General features: G+C 36.4%; 1 protein-coding gene across 4 annotated transcripts in view; it reads left to right on the top strand.

Annotated features, from left to right (window-relative positions):
- Positions 1–23,272, top strand: part of pabpc1l (poly(A) binding protein, cytoplasmic 1-like) — a 64,043-nt gene that overhangs the window by 22,348 nt on the left and 18,423 nt on the right. For all 4 annotated transcript variants that reach the window (XM_084390015.1, XM_084390014.1, XM_084390016.1 and 1 more), the window contains exons 2-10: positions 4,675–4,868; positions 5,115–5,308; positions 5,806–5,921; positions 9,965–10,104; positions 11,615–11,709; positions 11,791–11,928; positions 12,085–12,180; positions 15,464–15,733; positions 15,830–15,911. In XM_084390015.1, coding sequence (XP_084246141.1) covers positions 4,676–4,868; positions 5,115–5,308; positions 5,806–5,921; positions 9,965–10,104; positions 11,615–11,709; positions 11,791–11,928; positions 12,085–12,180; positions 15,464–15,733; positions 15,830–15,911 — 1,324 coding nt within the window. In that variant the 5' untranslated portion in view covers position 4,675. The remainder of the gene's footprint in view (positions 1–4,674; positions 4,869–5,114; positions 5,309–5,805; positions 5,922–9,964; positions 10,105–11,614; positions 11,710–11,790; positions 11,929–12,084; positions 12,181–15,463; positions 15,734–15,829; positions 15,912–23,272) is intronic.

Raw genomic sequence — 23,272 nt, 5'->3', positions numbered from 1 at the left:
CAACAGTTATGTTAACAACAATAATCTTTTATTATATTTTATCTTTTATTTCCCGAGGTGAGTGGGTAAAAGTCACATGAAAAATAGTCATTAAAATTTAAAGGGGTGTGGTTTTATTTGACCCTGCGCCATTCGATGTCCGCCGAGCAAATATCCATTTGTGAACTTGTGATATTATCAGCAATTCAGTTTCAGATAAAATGTGAATTATCATTAATAATCAACAATGGACATAAGTATATGCAGCATATTTCAGACCATAAGGAGGACACTGAAAGTGTGATTGAGAGTAAGCCTGACGAAGAAGACAGCCATCAAAATACAGCTGCATTTTTTGATGAGCGCCAACACTCAGAGCCAGCAGCACCCAGCACGAGCGTCGACCTGTACAGCCAGGCCCAAGCGGTCTGAACCCCAACCTCCTCCGCTGCCTAATGACCTCGGAACAGAGAGCCCAGTCCAGGTCTGCCTGCAATCATACCCAGGTCATATGTTCAATGGCAGGAAACGTTCATTCTGCAGTGGTTGGTTTAAAGGAAGGGAATGGCTAGAATATTCACATTCCACCGATTCAGCCTTTTGTTTTGCAAAAGATTCTACAGGATAAATTGAACAGAGAAGTGCCATACATTCACTGTTTCAACCATCAGTTACATTTGGTTGTGGTGCGTGCAATGTCATTAGAGAATATACTTGAGCATTTTTTTAATGTGTGCAACAACCTGTATAAATTTGTGAAGAACCCAATACGATGGCGAAATGTTGAAAAGACTTCTCGATCAAATGTGGACAGGTCACCTGGCAACAGCGTCCGTCATAGTAAGAAGCTATGACAACACTGTGAATTTTTTTTTGTCTCACATAGGTTTGCGATGCGCAAGCAGAGCGTACAGCACAGACATAAAGCTTGGAGGCTGCAGGCTTGGTGAAGTCGGTATCTGAAGCGGATTTTAAGTTCATTGCTTTGATGGTACACAAGATCCTCCTTCTCCTAGATCCCGCAAACAAGATACTTCAGGCCAAAGAAACCGATCTGTACACTGGCCTAAAACTTGTGCATAGTGTGTGTGTAAATGCATTAAGAATCTCCGTTGTGACAGTGAGTTTGAAGCATTGTGGGCACAATGCAATGACGGGCAATAAGCGAATTCTTCCAAACGGCGAAGATACGTGACCAAGGGTCTCGAGCAGTTTGTCGTGGAAAGTTCCTTTGGACAAAGTGATGAAGCAGATGAAACCGAATGCAAAATACTTTTCTTCAGTACTTTGAGACTGTCGTTGGAGAAATGTCACAGCCAATTGGTTAAAGCACTGTGTACTCTTGACCCTGGAAGCAATGACTTTCTGGACAGTTCAACGGTTAAACCACTCTTGGACCTAACCAAAACAGAAATTGTGGATTCTGAATTCACTGTCGCTCGACAGTTTATACGGACTGAAACTGCTCTTTCTAACGGAGAAATGGACCACTCTGGATGTACTGCAAAAGTTTTCTGGGGCTCTAGCTGCAATGCCAACGGTTTACATTGCACTCAGACATGGAATAACTTTTGAGGCATCCACTGCCACCTGTGAAAACTCTTTTTCCACCTTCACTAATGTGTTCACTCCGCACAGAGGAAAACTCCGCGCATTGTCACACCAGAGGAAAGCGTAACTTATCCAATTGGCATTTGAATGTGATCTAACTGCAAAATTCAAAGAGAAAGAATGGCATGACAGGTAACTAAGGAAATTCAGAGCCAAATCAAGGAGACTGCAGCTCTTCTATAAAGGTAGGACATTATCTATCATTACGCCATTTAAACTCAGTTTCTGGTTACCTGCGCAGTTGCATATGGAGTGTTTTAGGACGCACTGCATTTAAAAATCTGTCGTTCCAAAGTGAGATCTCAGTGTGTATTATTCATTGATGGTATAAAGTTAAGTCCCCTTAACAATTTTGCATACCCCCTCAGTCATTTCCTCCTGCAGCCGGGCCTGGTTGGGGGCGTAGGTTTTTAGCTATAATTACCATGAGTGTGTATTAATTTGATAGTACAATTTATTTAATGTTTTACAACTAGGCCTAGCTTTCATTTCATACTTCATAATATTTGAAAGCAATATAAGCTAGTCTTGCAAACATTTCATGCATAAAACAAAACGAAAAACTTTTCAGGAGTGCATAATAAACTGGTAAACTTTATATCCATAAAACAACTCCTATGAACTGTAATAAAGTGCGTGCTCTCCCTTTCTTTACTGCCGTGACCAGTATCACTCTGGAGACAAGCTGGATCACGAACATTTGGTACTGATCCATCCTTGGCTTGAGTAACAACTTTTTAACATAGCCTGTGTTTTGTATTGTCCCTTTGTATTGACCCTCGTGAGACTGCTTTGGTTTAATGGGGATTAAATTGAAAGGAGAGGGTGGATTTTCATCATTGTAGGCTGATTGTTCACACACTGCCAACACACATTTATGTCCAAACACCATGTAAAAGTGGATTTTGCATAATAGGTGCGCTTTAAAATCTGACAGGTGAACTCTCATGGACTCATTGCAGACAAGCAAATTGTCCAGATGAAATTCTTCCAGATGAAAACATGCACATCAAATAGATGTCTCTGCGATGTATGTGTGCAATCTGGGTATTAAATCGTGCATGTGACCAGCGCATATTTGTTTACTATGATGTTGATGTTAAAATGACTTATTTATATTGATATGAAGTGTTAAGTTCTTTCAGATTTTCCAACTGTCCAGTTTTAAATGTAAAATCAGGAAGCGCGAATATATACTGAATTTGTGGTCATGTTTCAACGGAGACATGTTTTGAAACCAGCTGAGACGACAGCATAGAATAAAGCCACGCATACCATCCTCCTACGTTTCTGCCACTGCCTCATAAGATGCAGTAGCCCAACACGGCGGCTATATATGGTTGGTGATGTTGTAAATAAGACAAAATATGTATAGGCCTATGTCACGAAAAAATTGAAGACCGGAAGTACGTCTTTTAGTAGGGATACGGCCCTTCCGGTTAGCTTTTTACAATGGCGGAGTCCGATAGATACCGCTGGACCAAATCTCTCCGCAACCTGCCTGAAGTCACATGACGATGTGGTTCGGATGGTAAATGAAAACTCTCAAGCGGAAAAGCGTGACAGCAAAAACCTTCGTTTCACAACCTCATAGCTCGTGGTCAGTCTACCTCGGATGGTTTAGACATTATGGCTGATAATCTAAATCCTTATCGAGAAATACTGTTGACCGGAAGTTCTGAATCCCTACTCCGCGTTCCGGAAGCAGGAAGTGTGACATAGGCCTATTGTAAACCCCTCCATTTTGTTGTTTTTGGCATTTACCTACCAATGCAACAATACACCATGTCGACAGTTAATAATTTTAAATCTGATTTCAGTCGGATACACAATTGTATTTGTACTGACAGTGAGCGTAGCCTTATGCCATTCATTCCCTGTATAAAAGGCATGTCCGAACACCTCTTGCATTTTGTTTGGTCACACCACCAAGTGTCACTGTGGCCTCAAAGCTTTGCCCTTGACACCAGCACTCTGAGCTTGATTTGATAAGTCTGAGGTAAAAAAAATAATAATAATTGTGGTCTCACATTTTGAAAATCCAATAAGTTTTAAAAAATATTTTAGTATGGTCAAAGCCTTTAGTTTGGAACCACTCTACGATTCAAAAATGCATTTTGCTGTGTAATAGTGCATGAACAGCTGGATCAGGCAAATGGAAATGGAGAATTGAGAAAAGTTATTAGGGGCCAAGCACCGAAGGTGCGTAGGCACCTATTGTATCTGTTCCCGTTCCTATTATTATTATTATTATTATTATTATTATTATTATTATTATTAATTTTTCCGACTGGGAGTCTATGGCAGCCCATAGAACCACTTGCGGGAAAGTTATGAAATTTGGCACACTGATAGAGGAGAGTCTGAACTATCAGCATAGCAAATTTGGAGTCTCCAACTCATTGCCTCTAGCGCCACCAACTGTCCAAAGTTGCACTCATGTTTATGCTAATAACTTTTGAACCACAAGGGCTAGAAACAAAATTGAATGCACCCTATGACGTCATTTTCTGTCATGAAATTTTTTCTGCTATTTAGAATTTTCCGAAAAACCTACTTTTTCGAACTCCTCCTAGGCCGTTGCTCCGATTTACACGAAAATTTAACCAGATCATCTCCAGACCATGCCGACAAAAAGTTTACAATTTGAATTCAAGTTGATTTGCTTAACCGTTTTCGATAAACCCACGAACAAATTTTACGTAGCGCTTGCGAAAACAGATGTAAGGCTGTATCTCCGCAACGCTTTATCGGATTCAGACCAAACTTGGTACATGTCATCCCAAGCATGACCTGTGGCTACATGCTGCGTTTCGGCGCAGCGCCACCTACTGGTCCGGAGATATGAAAAATGGCTATGTTTGCTTATAACTTCTGAACAGTTTGTCCAAAAATCATAAAATTGGTCTCGTTAGATTCAGGGCAAAATGCCGAGTCGACTGATATCCAATTATACCATATCGGCCATTTTGACTGTCAGCCATTTTGAATTAAATGCTAAAAATGCTCTATTTTAAGAACACATGAACTTTAAAGTCAAGTTTCTCTGATAATAAAGTACTCTTTTGTGGGGTGCTTTTGAAGGATGAATAGTAGTGGACCAGCATACCCGTTAGCCTCTCTGTACGTCGGTGACCTTCATCCTGATGTCACTGAGGCCATGCTGTACCAGAAGTTTTCTCCTGCTGGTCAGATCATGTCCATTCGTGTGTGTCGTGATGTCATTACACGGAGATCCCTTGGATATGCGTACATCAACTTCCAGCAGCCTGCTGATGGTGAGGACACTCTTAGGGTTTTGAATTCCTTTACACCATTCAGAATTGAATTAAGAATGCTTTTTAATTGCAATTTGGTTCTGGAATTTAGCAAGCAAGAACTCTGATTTGAATTAAGTAGAATTCAAGTGGAATGAAAAGTATACTTTTTAATAATAATTAATTACCTAAACTCTAATTACTGCATTTTAAATTATCGGAGCACTTCTATAAATGGTGAATCTCACTTCCCATCCCATATTTAAGCGGAATGTGCCCTTGACACAATGAACTATGAAGTCATCAAGGGTCGTCCAATCAGGATCATGTGGTCACAGCGAGATCCAGGTCTTAGAAAGTCTGGTGTGGGAAACATCTTCATCAAGAACATGGATGAGTCTATTGATAACAAGGCTCTCTATGACACCTTTTCTGCTTTTGGTAACATCTTGTCATGTAAGGTACATCCTTTTTCATCACTGTGTTTTTTAATTTCTTAAAGGCATTTTTATATGAAAGATGACTGAAATTAATCAAAAAGGAAGTATCATCATTGCAACTAATGCACCAACTTTTCCCCACAGTAAAGGCTCATTCACACCAAAAACGAAAACCATAAAGATGACTATAAATATATTGGCATCCACACCAGCGGATGATAACTTTTGTTTATTATAAGCATGTGCTGCAGTTTTGTCATCTGCTGCTTTTAGATACTAAAGTAGTATGTATCTTGATTAGCTGTTGATGTTTTTAACGCTTATCAACTGAGGGGAAAAAAATAGTTTTGAAAGTGATTCCAAAGATATTGTTTCACTGTGCAGTTATCTTTATAGTTGTGGTGTGGACTTTGCTATTCTTTTACATTTAGAATGATTTTTAGTCTTTATTATTATTGTTCTAGTTGTTGTCCTTTGTGTGAACGGGCATTAACATTTTAGCCTATTTTTCACTCTAGGTGGTTTGTGATGAGAACGGCTCAAAGGGTTATGGGTTTGTGCACTTTGAGACCCAAGAAGCTGCCAACAGAGCCATTGACACAATGAACGGCATGCTTTTGAATGATCGCAAAGTGTAAGTATTGTCAATGGGCTTTGTGGTACAACATTCCTTTACACCAGTGGTTTTCAACTAGGGGGTCGTAGGACGACTTAGAAGTATAACCCCAATTCCAGAAAAGTTAGGACACTTTGTAAAATGCATTCAAATCAAGAATCTGTGATATGTTAATTCTATTGAACCTTTATTTAACTGAAAAAAGTACAAAGAAAAAAAGATCAATGTTTTCTCTGGTCAAATTAATTTAAATTTGTAAATATAAACAGATTTTGATGGCTGCAATCTAAAACTCTAAAACACTCTAAACACTCTAAAAAAAGTTGGGCCAGAGGCTAAATAAAAGTGAAAAGATTTTAAAATATCCAAGTTCAACTATTTTAAAACCATCCACAATAAGCAGGTGAATTGGTAATAGGTGAGGGTATCATGATTGGGTATAAAAGGAACATCCACCAAAGGCTCAGTAAAGACTGAGGAATATTATATATATGGTAGACGGTGAAAGACCTAAATTCCTTGCAATCTTGCATTAAGAAATGTGATTTTTGAATTTGGACAATTCTCATGAAATTTGTCACAAAGAGGTGAGCCATGACCCATGTTTGCTTGCTTGAAAGCAATTTCACATTTCTTAATGCAAGATTACAAGGAATTTAGGTCTTTCACCATCTACCATATATAATATTGTGAAAAGATCCAGGGAATTCAGAAAAAAACTCTGTTAAATGTGCTTGACCTTCGAGCCCTCAGATGGCATTGCATGAAAAACAGTCATGCTACGGTGTTAAAATAGCCACATATATCAGGAGTAATTTGTAAACACGTTGTCACGTAACACGGTCTGCCGCTGCATCAAAAAATGCACCTTGAATCTGTTACGCAAGAAGAAAGCTATACATCAATTAAAATCAGAGATGCCACCGAGTACTCTGTGCCCTAGCTCATCTCAGATGGTCCAAAAGACAGTGGAAAGGTGTGCTGTGGTCAGATGAGTCCATGTTTCAGCTTGTTTTGGGGAAAAACGGATATCAAGTTCTTAGTCACAAAGTCGAAAGGTACCATCTAGACTTTCATCAGCAAGTCAAGTCAAGTCAAGTCAAGTCATCTTCATTTATATAGCGCTTTTAACAATGTAGATTGTCTCAAAGCAGCTTCACAGAGATAAATGTATAATATAACGTAAGATTGTTTTGGCTTTATAGCGGTTCTTTAATAAAGTTATTTTCCAGCTAAAGTTAGTTTTGATTGATTCGCTTCCGTCGCAACGATCATTTGTTTTTAAATTAGGGCCGCCAAGACGACACCATTCTCTCTACACAGACTTTAAACGCGAACCTGTGAGAAACGCTGATGGCGTTCAGATGCACATTAAGAACGAGTTCTATAGTTATGTGCGTTTGAATATATGTGTGCAGGTTTGGAAATCCCTACAAACCAAACCTAAACAAATTACTGGTGTTTCCTTATAGTTTTGATTCAGAATTTTATTTTATTTTATCAATTCGGGGTAGATACGCAAATTGAGTTTTCCCGACGACGCGTTATCTGTAGAGTGGGAAAGGGATCCTCCATAGGGAGAGACTAGTTGGCCCTTCAGCACTGCATTGACATCGGGTCCAGGCGAAGGTCCTTCATCAGATCTGGAAACGGCCTGGATCCGGCAGGCTGCGGGAAAACCTTGGGATAAACAAAGACACTAAAATTAGCGTAGATGCCATTCTTCTCATGATGTAACAAGTACATCAGGATTTATGGGAAGTGTTCCCGGTTCCAGCTGACCTAATCTATGCAGCCTAATATTGAATTATAGAAGTCTATAATGTATTATGTGAACGCTATGTCAAAGAGATGTGTCTTTAATCTAGATTTGAACTGACAGAGTGTGTCTGCTTCCCGGACAATGGTAGGAAGGCTGTTCCAAAGTTTTGGTGCTAAATAGGAAAAGGATCTACCGCCAGCAGTTGATTTAGATATTCTAGGTATTATCAACTGGCCGGAATTTTGAGATCGCAATAGACGTGAAGGAGTATAATGCGTTAAGAGCTCGCTCAAGTACCGCGGAGCTAAACCATTTAGTGCTTTGTAAGTAATCAGCAATATTTTAAAATTGATGCGATGTTTAATAGGGAGCCAGTGCAGTTTTGACAGAACCGGGCTAATATGGTCATACTTCCTGGTTCTGGTAAGAACTCGAGCTGCTGCGTTTTGGACCAGCTGTAGTTTGTTTATTAAGCGTGCAGGGCAACCACCCAGTAGAGCATTACAATAATCTAGCCTTGAGGTCATGAACGCATGGACTAATTGTTCCGCATTTGTCAATGAGAGCATATGACGTAATTTAGATATATTTTTAAGATGGAAAAATGCGGTTTTACAGATACTAGACACGTGACTTTCAAATGAAAGATTGGTATCAAAGAGCACACCCAGGTTCCTAACCGACGACGAAGACTTAACAGAGCAGCCATCAAGTGTTAGACAGTATTCTAGGTTATTACGTGAGGAAGTTTTTTTTTGAAGAGCAACAGCAAACATCAGTCATGGAATAGAGGTGCATCAGTGCAAACGGCATGGGTGACATGCATATGTGTGAAGGTACCATTGAGTTGGAGGCGTATATTGGGATTAGAGACATGTACTGCAATCAAGATGACATCTTTCACATGGGAAGCAAGACAATACCAGGCCTCATTCTGCACGTGCTACAGAGTGGTTTCTTATACACTACACTATAGAAGAGATGTGCTTGACTGGCTTGCCTGCAGTCCAGATCTGTCTCTTATTGAATATGTATGGCACATCATGAAAAGGAGAATCAGACTGCTGTCTTGTATCAGGTGAGATCAGGCAAAAATTACACTTGCAAAACTGCAACAATTAGTATCCTCAATTGCTAAATGATTTAAAAAAGTGCAATTAAAAGGAAAGGTGATGTGGTAAACATGCCTTGGTCCCAACTTTTTTTGGAGTGTGTTGGAGCCATCAAAATACAATTAAGTTGGTTAATGAAAACATCGAAAACTTTTTTTGTTAAATAAAGGTTAAAGAAATAACAAATCACAGATTCTTGTTTTAATAGCATTTTACAATATCCTTTCATTTGTTTTAATTCAATAAAAGACAGCTCGATCATGCAGGTTTGCACTGCACAACATCAGGAAGATCAGGCCTTTCCTAACTGAGCATTCAACACAACTTCTCGTCAAGGCCCTGGTCATATCCAGGCTTGATTACTGCAATGCTCTTCTGGCTGGACTTCCATCATGTGCAACTAAACCTCTACAAATGATTCAGAATGCTACAGCTCGTCTTGTCTTCAATGAGCCAAAAAGGGCCCACGTCACTCCTCTGTTCATCTCTCTGCACTGGCTACCACTCGCTGCTCGCATCAAGTTCAAGGCATTGATGCTTGCTTACAGATCTATCACAGGGTCAGCTCCCTCCTACTTTCACTCACTCCTACGAGTCTGCATCCCTACCAGAAGTCTACAATCGGATATATATATATATATATATATATATATATATATATATATATATATATATATATATATATATATATATATATATATATATATATATACAACTCTAAATTTAAATGCTCCAAAACAAAATCAAGATTCAGAACTTTTTTTTTTACATAGAACATGGAGTTCTGTAATATAGAACATAACTTCTGGAATCACAAAATTAATTGAAGTTTAATAATGATATTAAATTACTTAACCATGTTAATTTGATATATCAATAAGAGGTTTTTAAACCAGCTGCTTTGCCATAATTACTTCTGGAATACTGGGATATCTTGTGGGATATACAGAATGTTTTGTTAGACAACAGGGGCTTTTGAGTCAAAAAATATGAAAACCACTGCTTTTTGTTTTGTTTCATTTGTGCTTTGAGTTTTGTCCATGGTTTCAGTTCATGCATAAACATCAGAGCTCAAAATATGAATATACCTTTATTTCAAGTGGATAAATTAATCATATTTGCCAATTTTCTTTGTATATCTTTTTATGGGTTTTTCTTTTTTTTCTTTTTTAAATCTGCATTTACAGGTTTGTGGGTCATTTTAAATCTCGTAAAGAGCGTGAGGCAGAGTTGGGGGCTAAAGCCATGGAGTTCACCAATGTGTACATTAAGAACTTTGGTGAAGATATTGACACTGAAAAACTGAAGACCATCTTCACTGAATTTGGTAAACAATTTTTAAACAAGGGATTTTTAATCATTGACTTCATATGTATATAGCCACTCAGAGTAAAATTTTAGTCTTTAGTGTCAAAATTCTAAGAATTACATAATTTTTTCGTCTTATTTCTAGACTTAAGAATAAGTGTGATTGCATTAAGGTTCCTATGTGTTAAGGTCTCAGCTCCTAAATAGTTTTTTTCAGAAAAATATATAATTGGAGTTATATAATGACAGGGATTTAATAAAATGATACATGCTTGATTGTCAAGGTCTTCTTTTTGTAACTAAATTAGTGATAGATGTTATCCGTTAAAGATTTTATGTTTTTAAAAGTCTCTTATGCTCACCAAGGCTGCATTTATTTGATTAAAAATACCACAAAAAAACTCCAGTAATATTGTGAAATATTATGACAGTTCAAAATAACTTTTTATTATTATTATTATTATTATTATTATTATTTGAATTTATTGAAAAATGTCATTCATGCCTGTGAAGAAATTATGCTGAAAATTCAGCTTTGCATCAGTCACATGATCCTTCAGAAATCATTCTAATATGCTGATTTGATGCTCAAAAAGCATTCGTTATTGTCAATCTTAAAACGGTTGTGTACAATTATTATTATTATTATTATTTATTTATTTTTTTCAGGATTCTTTGATGAATAGAAAGTTCTATTTCATTTATTTTAAATAGAATCTTTTGTAAAATTGTAAATGTTTTTAACTTTTGATAAATTTAATGCATCCTTGCTGAATAAAAGAATTGATTTATTTTATTTCTTCACCCCCCCCCCAAAATTCTTACCTACCCTAAACCTTTGAATGGTAGTGTATAATGTTACAAAAGCTTCTTATTTCAGATAAATGCTGTTCTTTTGAACTTTCTATTCATCAAAAATCCAGAAAAAAAAGGTACATAGCCGTGTTCAACATTGATGATGATGATGATGATGATGATGATGATGATGATAATAATAATAATAATAATAAACATTTCTTGAGCAGCAAATCATCATATTAGAATGATTCATGAAGGATCACGTGACACGGAAGACTGGAGTAATGATGCTGAAAATTCAGCTTTGCATCACAGGAATAAATTACATTTTAAAATGTATTCAAATAGAAAGTTAATTTTAAATATAATATATTTATTTTTTAATCAAGTAAATGCAGCCTTGGTGAGCATAAGAGACATTTAACACATTTAAAAATCGTACCGATCCCAAACTTTGGAACAGGCTAATTCTGAGATTGAGGGTGGCCATTTTTGGGTTGATATCACTGCAGTCCTTAGTTCCTAACACTTAAGTGTCACCTCAGTTAACACCTAAGAATTAGTTTTTTTTTTTTTTTTTATTAAAGTCAAAGCTTAAGTCTTTTCTTTAAGAGCATTTTTGAGAATTCATATTTATATATATGACCCCAGATCTATAATACCCAGGCAAGCACTTTTCATAAAGAAAATCAATTCTGCATCTCTTACTTGAAGTTTGCTCTGGTTCACAGGTAAGACCCTTAGTGTCTGTGTGATGACTGATGAAAGGGGACGCTCTCGTGGCTTTGGATTTGTCAACTTTGAAAACCACACCGATGCCAGGAGGGTAATCCAACAAATTGTTATATGGTACGTGTTAGTATCCCAGAGATATGGAGACTGAAGTCTTTCCTTCTCTTTGTGGTAGGCAGTAACTGAAATGAATGGCAAAGAGCTGAATGGCAGGGTCCTGTATGTGGGTAGAGCTCAGAAAAGACTGGAGAGGCAGGGAGAACTCAAACGCAAGTTTGAGCAAATAAAGCAGGAGCGCATACAACGCTACCAGGTACACACACATGCTTACCTGCGTGGTTACTTCTATACATCTGTAAATCTGCCTGAATTAGATTATATCCTAATCATGTGAAAAGGATTTGCTTATGCTTAATTGTATGTTGATATTAGGGATATGTTTTGATACATGCATTGTTTTTCATTTTAGGGTGTTAATCTCTATGTAAAAAACCTAGATGACGGCATTGATGATGAGAAGTTGAGGAAAGAGTTTGCACCTTATGGAACCATCACTAGTGCAAAAGTAATGTAAAGCACAAGAGATTACATGTCTTTGCACAATTTTAACAAATGTAACAGGACAACTACAAAGTATTGTAAAAATGACTTGCAAGTTGAGTAGGAGTCTAATATAAAATTCTTAATCTAACATCAAGGTTATTAGTGCGTGTAGTGACTCATAATGAAATGACTGCACATAATATAATAAGTATTACATTATTATTGTAATACAATTTTCTCAAAACATAATAAAATCCTGAGCTCATAATGTAATAACAATTTTTACATTATGAGAAATGTATTCCATTATAAACTCATAAAAAAAGTCATATTTTCATAATTGTAATAGCTTTTAAAACATAAAAAAAATATTAGTATTCCCTTAAATTCAATTGAAAAATATCTAAATCTTAAACTACCTGTGAAATGCAACCGATTTAAATATTCATGCAGTTAATTTTTTTTTTTTTTTTTTATTAAATCATTGGTATTACTATGTACAGTAAAACATCTAAATCCAGTCTTAACCTGCCAACAAAATGTACCATTATTATTATTATTATTATTATTATTACTACTACTTCTACTATACATACGGGTATACAAACAGTGTTAAATACAAATATTGTGTAAAAATGTTGTGAAGAAAACTCCACAGTATCAATATAGCAATGAGGTGTGTGTGTCTGTGTGTGATAGATCATCGACAGATTATCTGCTTCAGCCAACGGCAGCACAGGCAAGTTAAGCAAACATTTCTTCACTTTAATAATGAAGAAGTTAAAATAAACTTTAGCCTGAATGTACATCAGAGGGCAAATTAGAAAAATACAGTGTAGTAGTAGTAGTAGTAGTAGTAGTAGTAGTAGTAGTAGTAGTAGTAGTAGTAGTAGTAGTAGTAGTAGTAGTAGTAGTAGTAGTAGTAGTAGTAGTAGTAGTAGTAGTAGTAGTAGTAGTAGTAGTAGTAGTAGTAGTAGTAGTAGTAGTAGTAGTAAAATGTAACTAGTTGTAGTAGTAGTAGTAGTAGGATTTAAATGTAACTAGTTGTAGTAGTAGTAGTAGTAGGATTTAAATGTAACTAGTTGTAGTAGTAGTAGTAGTAGGATTTAAATGTAACTAGTTGTAGTAGTAGTAGTAGTAGGATTTAAATGTAACTAGTAGTAGTAGTAGTAGTAGGATTTAAATGTAACTAGTTGTAGTAGTAGTAGTAGTAGTAGTAGTAGTAGTAGTAGTAGTAGTAGTAGGATTTAAATGTAACTAGTAGTAGTAGTAGTAGTAGTAGGATTTAAATGTAACTAGTAGTAGTAGTAGTAGTAGTAGTAGGATTTAAATGTAACTAGTAGTAGTAGTAGTAGTAGTAGTAGTAGGATTTAAATGTAACTAGTTGTAGTAGTAGTAGTAGTAGTAGTAGGATTTAAATGTAACTAGTTGTAGTAGTAGTAGTAGTAGTAGTAGTAGTAGGATTTAAATGTAACTAGTTGTAGTAGTAATAGTCAGTAATCTGGTGGACTTTGTAGGCAGGTTAAGACTGGATTTAAAAAATTTACTGTAAAGGAATACCAATGCTTTGTTTAATAACAATAATGATTGCATTATTAATCGCATTAATATTTAAATCTGTTGCATTTTGCTGGTGATATAAGACTGGATTTAGATTAAAAATGTGCTGTAAGGGAATGATATATATATATTTTTTAAGCTATTACAATTATGAATGACGTTTTTGGTGAGTTTATAATGTAGTAAATTACTCAATGTAAAAATTATAACATTATGAGGTCAAAGATTTTATGTTTTGAGAATTATTACATTATGAACATTTTATTACAATAGTAATGTAATACTTATTTTTAACGTGCAGTTATTACATTATGAGTTGCAGTGTGTCCCACCAATATGTGATGTAAATTGTAAAGTCACAATAATTTATTTGGGTAACACATCTGGAATTTCATAATTTGCACAGCTATTTAGGCAATTTTTTATATAATTGGGGTCAGTAATATTTTTTTAATGTTTTTAAAAGAAGTATCTTCTGCTCACCAAGGCTGCATTTATTTGATAAAAAAACAATAAATAAAAAAAAAACAGTAATATTGTGAAATATTATGACAATTTAAAATGACTGTTTTCTATTTTAATATATTTTAAACTAATTTATTCCTGTGATCAAAGCTGAATTTTCAGCAGCATTACTCCAGTCTTCAGTGTCACATGATCCTTCAGAAATCATTCTAATATGATGATTTGATGCTCAAGAAACATTCATTATTATTAACAATGTTGAACGGTAGTGTTTAATGTTACAAAGACTTTAGATTTCAGATAAATTTTTTTTCTTTTGAACTTTCTATTCATCATTAGCCTGACTACGTCAGACTTCGTACTTCCGCTCAATTTCAGTTCGCTTTTGTACTCAGTCTGAGATAGCGCCCTATCTCTCAGTTTTCCTCTGGCCTCAAAGCAGCTGGGCCAATCAACGAACAGAGGGCGGGCTGAGAGCCGTGACGTAGACGCTGATTGTACCGTGGATGCATAGATTTACTTCACATAATCTACAAAAGTCGTTCACAGCCATGTTCACTCCGGTACATACATGTGTTTACAGTGGAAGTTAGATGCGGCTGAGCATGCGCATAACACACGCCATAACCAAACGTTATGTGATTGGCTTAAGGGTAACCAATGATTTTAAACTTCAGACAAGCGCCCCCCGCGAGAAAGAAAACACTTTTCAATTACGCCCTTCCAGACTCTGTCTACGAAGCAAAGCGAAGTAGAAGAGTTTGGTATTACCAGGCTAATTCATCATAGCATCATGAAATAAAAATGTAAATAACTGTTTTCAACATTGATAATAATCATAAATGTTTCTTGAGCATCAAATCATCATATTAGAATGATTTCTGAAGGATCATGTGACACTGAAGACTGGAGTAATGATGCTAAAAATTCAGCTTTGATCACAGGAATAAATTACACTTTAAAATATATTCATTTAAAAGTCATTTTAAATTGTCATAATATTTCACAATATTACTTTTTTTTCTTTTTTTTTTTATCAAATAAATGCAGCCTTGGTGAGCAGAAGATACTTTTTAAAAACATTTAAAAAATCTTACGGACCACAAACTTTTGAACGTGTGTGTGTGTATAATATAATAATAATAATAATAATAATAATATAATGCAGATGGCAGTGCTTATTGAGAAAAAGGGAAATTTTCTCACATTTGTTTATTCATTTTTACATTGAGATGAGTACATTTAAGTCTCATTTATTTGATTGTGTATTTTTGGGATAGGTGATGACAGATGGAGGCCACAGTAGGGGCTTTGGCTTTGTGTGTTTTTCCTCTCCCGAAGAGGCCACAAAGGCAGTGACTGAGATGAATGGCCGTATTGTTAGCACTAAACCACTTTATGTGGCTCTTGCCCAGAGAAAAGAGGAGCGAAAAGCCATCCTCACCAATCAGTACATGCAGAGACTAGCCAGCATTCGAGCCATCCCCAGCCCTGCAATACCCACCACCTACCAGCAGAGCTCTGGTTACTACATGACCTCTGTGCCACAAGTGGGTGGAAGGGTTTACATGCATGTTTGGTTTTGCATGGTGATTGCAGTATCTGCGTTACTTATGCTATGTGAACTTGCATATATGCTTTTCTAGCATCAGGTTCGCTCTATATACAACACTTTACCAAACCTGCGGCCTGTGCCACGCTGGACAGCTCATGCTCCTAGGGCACCAGGTAAGGTCTATTCACCATCAAAATTAAGTCAGTTACTGAATTTCAATACTTTAAAGGTCCCATTGCATGGATTATTTTATTATTTTAGAATGTTTTCTGTGGTGCCCTTATAATGTTAGTATGTTTTTTAGATCAAAAGATGTTATAATTTAGAAATAAAAGGCTTTTTCCTAGCCTGATTTTAGCCTCTGATTTGAACGCTCTGTTTGAAGGGGCGTGTCTGCTGTGAGACTTCAGTGTAAAGAGCCCACTGCTGTGATTGGCTTACATGCTTGCATATGAAATAGCTGTCATTACATGTGGAACTCTCTCGAATACTTTTACTATTACAGCTTTTATACGTTTTTACTATTACAGCTATCGAGATTAACGAATCGTGAGAAGTTTAAGTATTTAGATCTATTCCCATCACATAAAAGGTTGCAGTGATGAGCATTGAGCAGATGACAGCCTGTTGATCGCGTGAATGAAGATCTTATCATTGCAACTCAGTTTCTGTACTCTCATTAATGCTTTCACCAATGCAAACATAAGGTAAGTACAGTAAGAGCTTCGTTGTGCAGCGTAACAGCGTCATTGATTGATTTCATAACGAGTTTTGGCAAGTGTCCAGGTAAACTCGCGCTGTGTGATTGACAGCTTGGGCGATTGGAAAGGGATTGTTCTTTTGATCGCTTTCTGTATATATATTGATCGCTTTCTGTATATATATTAATCACAGTTTAAGTAAGATTATTTTCATCCTACTATAAGAGAAACGACGTGAAGTTGATTGTTTAGTCACTGGCTTGATTTATTGATGCATAAACAGTATTGAATGACTTTGAGAGAAAGATTATCTGTCTGACCTTGAACAATTACACATCAGAAATTCACATAACCCACTGGTTCTTCAGAGGGTCGGATGAAGGAACTAAAAAAATACTTTTGTGTTCATTTGTACATCCAAACACTGAGCAACTGCCATGCTTCGCTCATTTGCAAGCCATAATGTCTCTCGAGGAAAAAACAATATCGTGCTCGTGCAGCTCATTTTCTCATGGGTGGGCCAAATTCTCTTTGTGGGGAAAGGGGAGGTAACCTTTCCCCTTATGACGACATATGGGGAAGATTTCTAGATTCGCCTGTCTGAGCTTTCATTTTCTCAAAAATACCCAGGGCTTGGTTTACACCCATCAAAACGGTAGTTCCCACTACCAAAGGCAGGCTAGGGAAACTCATATTAAGGTTAAAAAACCTCATAAAGTGAAATTTTCATGCAATGGGACCTTTAAAAATGAAACCCATCTGTCAATACAGATTTAATTTAGTTTAATGCAAACAACCCATCTGACAATGCAATACAGCACAGGCCATAGCACTACAGATTTCACAATTTAAAGGTTTGAGGTCAGAAAGTGTTTTTTTTTTTTTTTTTATAATTGTTACAAATTAAAAATGCTGTTCCTTTGAACTTTCTATTCATCTAAGAATACTGAAAAACAAACGCATCCCTAATGAAAATTTTAATTTACCTAAATTTGAAATACACTTATTTTATGGCAAGTATTCTACATTTACATTTTCATAATATATTTTGGTATAGGTTGTTTTTGTTTTTTCACTAGAGAAAATGTTCAGCAGCACTATAAACATTGATAATATTAAGAATTGTTTCTTGAGCACCAAATTCTATTGTTACTTCTGAAAGATCATGGGACACTGAAGACTTGAGAAGTGGCCATCACAGGCGTACATTTTAAATTATACTTTTTAATATGTGTAAAATGTATATAGAACATTTATTTATTTTCTTTTGATCAAACAAAATCAGCCTTTGTGAACCTACACTGTAAAAAATTTATAACACTCCCAAATCAAAAATTTCAATTGACCGATAACATCTAAATTTTTCAATTGGCCCAAGTGAAATTCTGTAAATTCTAAAATTAAATGTACAGATTTTCACTTGGACCAATTGAAAAATTTAGATGTTATCGGTCAATTGAAATTTTTGATTTGGGAGTGTTACAAATTTTTTACAGTGTAAGAGACTCTATTTTCTAAAAATCTAATGAATAATCCATGGCTAAATGCGTTTAATCTTATACAATGCAGTACACACAGTTATTGTTTCTTAAACATGAATCATTTTTCATTCCTAAACATAAATTAAAAAAAAAAAAATTGTCTTAAACATTTACAGTTAGCTTTGAACACACATACATTTTCTATGAATACATTTCTTTACAAGTTTATTTTTTAATTGAGTAACATAGTGAAGGAAAACATCTGCTTAATGAACCGAGCTGTTCTGAGACGTTTTTTTATTTTTATTATTATTAAATCGCAGTCTTTGCTATTCGAAAATCGCACTGACTAAGCAATACAGTGATTTCTATTTAACGGTGGTACATTGTGCAACCTGTTTGTGTGCGTGTGTCTTTCATGAAATGTAAATTTAGCTGCAGCCAATAGTGTTGCACAACCCACCTCTTCCCACTCTGCGACCCACAAATGGGTTGCGACCATAGACTGTGGTTGCGACCCACAGATTAAAAACCCCTGGTCTAGTAGAAACATTCAGGGCTACGTTTTGGTCATGGCTAGGTGCAGGTCCACCATTTGATCTGGATACGGACCAGATCCAGCTGACTACTGTAACCTCGGGATAAGGATGAGACACAGACTAATATTAGCATAGATGCTGTGCTCGTAGTGGGCTGGTACGGACTGGTACGCAGTACCGGCACTTTTATATTTTAAGATGTAGTGTACCCTCACTTTTTCTTGCATACCGGCACTTCCCACATGTGGCCGGTACCAGGGGTGTCTCTAGACCTTTTTTCTACTCGGCACGTGCGCTAAAAAATGTATTAGCTCCGTAATTTATACTCTGATTCGTGATTGCCCCAGTCCTCTTTTCACCTCATATGAAAATGGTGACAGTCTTTGGCTCCTCCTTCTCTTTTAGTCAGCGTTATTCAACGTGTTCTTTTATCTGCAGTGGCCCAGCCAGCATGAAAAGCAGTGAACAAGGTGTGTTTATTGATAGATTGACACGATATCTGCATCTGCAGTTCTTTGTCATAAATGTCATTTACACAATGTGATGCAGGAGCTATTCGAGACATTTTCTCATCCACTGTAAAGTTTTTAGTGCGTTCACTCCTCATCACACTATTGTTTTCCCTTAAGTGAAAATGGAACTTGAAGATGTACTTTAGAAAAAAAAAATTATTTGAAAATGTAATTTTGATGTGGCATTAGATTAACATCATGCAAAGAAATAAGAGACAATAAGTAATGACCCTCCAGCTGATTGACATTTATAGCCTTAGAGTAAAAGGACTTATGTTTTTGATGCCACTTTGAAGACACAAATGTTTTCAATAATTCATGCTCAATAATTCAAATTATTTTTATTTATTTTTATAGATAACAAAAAAAAAAAAGGTTTAATATAGGGCAGATTAAACATTGCCAATCTAGAATATTAGTAATAGTATTATACTACTATTAGTAATATAGGTATAGAAACAAGGACCTAAGCTACCTTTTCTTGCTTCTATTAGGGGTTGAAGTGTCTGACGCGTCAAAAATACACGGCCAGTCCGTTAAAGTGTTGCACATTTATTTTCACAAATACAAAAAAGCAAAAACATGAAAAATCCTTAATTCTTTCGGCCAATACTTCCAAACAGCGCTCAAGTATGGCTTTAATACCTTTAGAATCTTACATGTCTTAAATCTGTATTATATATTCCTTAGATTTCTATTTAGACAATTTCCTAATTTTTGACAGTAAGATAACTGTTTCTCCTTCTCCTCCTTCCCATCCTGAATCCCTCTAGCTAAAACAGCATACTTGTATGAACAAATAAGGAGAAGTGGCTTTAAAGTTAACTTTAAAGGGATACTCCACTTTAAAATGAAAATACCTGTCATCATATACTCACCCTCATGTTGTTTCAATCCTTTATGAATTTCTTTCTTCTGCTGAACAGAAAGGAAGATATTTAGAAGAATGTCAGTAACCAGACAGTTTCTGGTCTCATTGACTTCCATAGTATATATTTTTTCCTACTATGGAAGTCAATGAGACCAGAAACTGTCTGGTTACTGACATTCTTCTAAATATCTTCCTTTCTGTTCAGCAGAAGAAAGAAATTCATACCGGTTTGAAACAACATGAGGCTGAGTATATGATGACAGAATTGTCATTTTAAAGTGGAGTATCCCTTTAAGTAAATTAATCAAAGAAAACTTCAAGGAAAATATACAAGGACAACTTTGAGTAAATGCCGTACAGGAAACTTCAAGTAATTTCTATACAAGGAAAACTTTAAGGAAACTCTATACAGGATAACTTCAAGTAAATTCTTAAATACTGCACTGCACATAAAACAGAAATACGCTGAGAATAATAATAATAATACAAATTGACAGCATATTAAATTGGCTCTTTGTTTCACAAAACAATTACAAAAATACACATTACTAAGAGCCTAAATGAAACACTCAAATTCAATGTAATAACTTTACTCTTCTTTCAGAACATTTTCAAATGTGACAGGATTTATCACATGACTACTTTTCAATTAAATCTCAGGGACCAAGCTTAGTAATGGGCCATAAAATAATGTTTGTGCTAGTCTTCACTTGGGCCCGTCTCACAAGTCCCTTATGATCAGAGAACACCTGTAAAATCCTTCCCATAACCCAAGAATTTCTTGGTGCTGAGTCATCAACCACTAGCACAACATCTTCAGGTTTGAGATTTATTTTAGTGGTGTGCCACTTCTGTCTTTCTTGTAAATCTGGCAGGTATTCTTTGACCCAGCGCCTCCAAAATAGGTCTGCCATATACTGGACTTGACGCCACTTACGTTTGGAATACAGATCTGCACTATCAAAGATCCCAGGGGGTATTGAAGGCTTGACCTTAAGCAGCAAGAAATGATTTGGGGTGAGAGCCACAAAGTCATTTGGGTCATTGGAAACCTAAAGTAATGGGGCGGCTGTTGAGGATTGCTTCTACCTTGCATAACAGAGTTTGCAAACTTTCTTCATCCAGGGACTGTTGTTTCACAACAGAGTTAAGAACATTCCTTATTGTTCTTATCTGACGTCCCCACACACCTCCTTGATGAGATGCGGTTGGTGTATTAAACAACCACTGAATACCCTTTTTGACCAAGGTGCTGAGAATCTTTTCATTATTCAAACCTTGCACAGCCTCACATAGAACTTGACCTCTCCTGGAAATTAATCTTCGTAGGGCATGAATGCACGAGTCTGTGTCTAATGAGGTGGCAACTTCAATATGGACAGCTCTCAATGTAAGGCAAGTGAAAATCACTTCATATCTTTTAACCAATGTTCTACCCCTTTTTATCTCAAATTGGCCAAAATAGTCTATGCCAACAATTGTGAAGGGGGGTTTATCTGAAATAAGTCTGTTAAGGGATAGGTCAGCCATGAATTGACAACCTGCTTGCTGCCGTTTACAAACTGTGCACTGGGACAAGATCATCCTAATGGCAGTATAGGCTTTAGGTATCCAATATCTTTGCCGTAATTTTGATAACATGTGGTTACGGCCACTATGGCCCAGTTCCTCATGAATGGATTTGAGTATGAGGTGTGAGACATGATGGTCTTTTGCAAGAAGAGCTGGGTTTTTGGACTCCTCTGGCAAGGCTGATATGCAAAGCCTGCCACCTACTCTCAGAATGCGGTCTTGTATAATTGGAGACAACTACGTTGCACAGTTCTTCCTTGTTGGAGCAAACAGATTTCTTCAGAGAACATGCGTTTTTGACTGTAGCAGATAATCTCTTTCTCTGCTTCTTGGAAGTCATTTCCAGCCAGTGACAAACCTGGCAGAGAAGTTTTGAAGGTCTTCATCTAGTTCTCAAGCTCTGTGTACCTTTGCGACCCATTTGGCCTGATACTGTGGGACATATCTTTCCTTTTCTCCGGCAGTATCCTTGGCAAGCTTTTCAATTTGAGGAATCATGGAACAGCCTTTTTCAAACGATAGCAGTCTGAATAATGCTGAATGAGCTGGGATGTATAATCTGGCTTTTCAACAGATATTTTATTGATGGTCATTTCCTTTATTTCTGGATCGTTGACAGGTGCCCTGAGAGTATGGTTAGGTTTTTTTGGCCATTCTGATTCTGGCATTGCGAGGAAGGGTTGACCTGTAATCCGTAACTTCTCTCCTCCACTGTGATATCTTTGAATGTTCCCTGATCACACTGATTCTATTGGCCACGAAAGTGCGGAACCTTTCCAAACAAAAAGTGTCTTACAAAATTTGTCTGAGAATCTGTCAAATGCTCCTTGAAATGAAACTAAACCAGCACTTCTGAGGTACATTTTCCAGGATTATTATTACGATAGTATTATTCCTCACAGCATCGCAAGACGACGTAAAGTACATGAATCTGATTAAACTTGATGTGTTTTATCTAGCTGATGTGGGCCTTGACAGGTTTGCATGGATTGTCTCAGATCATTTGCGTTTGAATAGCGCGCGCTCTCCGTAGGCGTGTTCACATTATTAGCAGATAATGAGCTGAAATGAGAACGACTGACCCCTCTCTCTCTCTCTCTCTCTCTCTCTCTCTCTCTCTCTCTCTCTCTCTCTCTCTCTCTCTCTCTCTCTCTCTCTCTCTCTCTCTCTCTCTCTCTCTCTCTCTCTCTCTCTCTCTCTCTCTCTCTCTCTCTCTCTCTCTCTCTCTCTCTCTCTCTCTCTCTCTCTCTCTCTCTCTCTCTCTCTCTCTCTCTCTCTCTCTATATATATATATATATATATATATATATATATATATATATATATATATATATATATATATATATAATTTTTTTTTATATATATATATAATATATAATATGAGAGAGAGACAGATTACCTAAACAGAGAATATTTGTTTTGATTTAGATCATTTATTAGTAGACATTTTAATGATTATAAAGATATATTGCTCATGCCTGGGTGAATAGTATTCGCTGAGTTTTAAGTTTAGAGACGTGCTCCAGAAAAAAAAAGTTCATCGAGACGGAGGCAGAAAGCACAATGTTTTGTTTCCATTGTAAGTGGACACATAAAGTAGACATTTTACAGTTTATTTTTTCATATTTCTTATGTCTGTATGACCATAAATGACGGAGTATATTAAGTCAAGCAAAATCAGGTCCTTGTAACAGCTGAGTGTTAAGCGATATCCCTTGGATCGGGATCCCTGCACAGTCAAAGACCACTCGCAATTCTTTTGTGGGTGGTACATGCCATGGTGTGGAAGATACCAAATCTTCCTTCAATTTGTCCTGTAGGGACCTTTTCAGCTTGACCCTTCTGCAACGTGTCTTCC

The sequence above is a fragment of the Rutilus rutilus genome (assembly GCF_951802725.1).
Source record: "Rutilus rutilus genome assembly, chromosome: 19".
In the NCBI taxonomy this organism is placed as follows: Eukaryota; Metazoa; Chordata; class Actinopteri; order Cypriniformes; family Leuciscidae; genus Rutilus; species Rutilus rutilus.
Note: the sequence above shows the minus strand (reverse complement) of the source record. Positions and strands in the feature narration are given on the sequence as shown.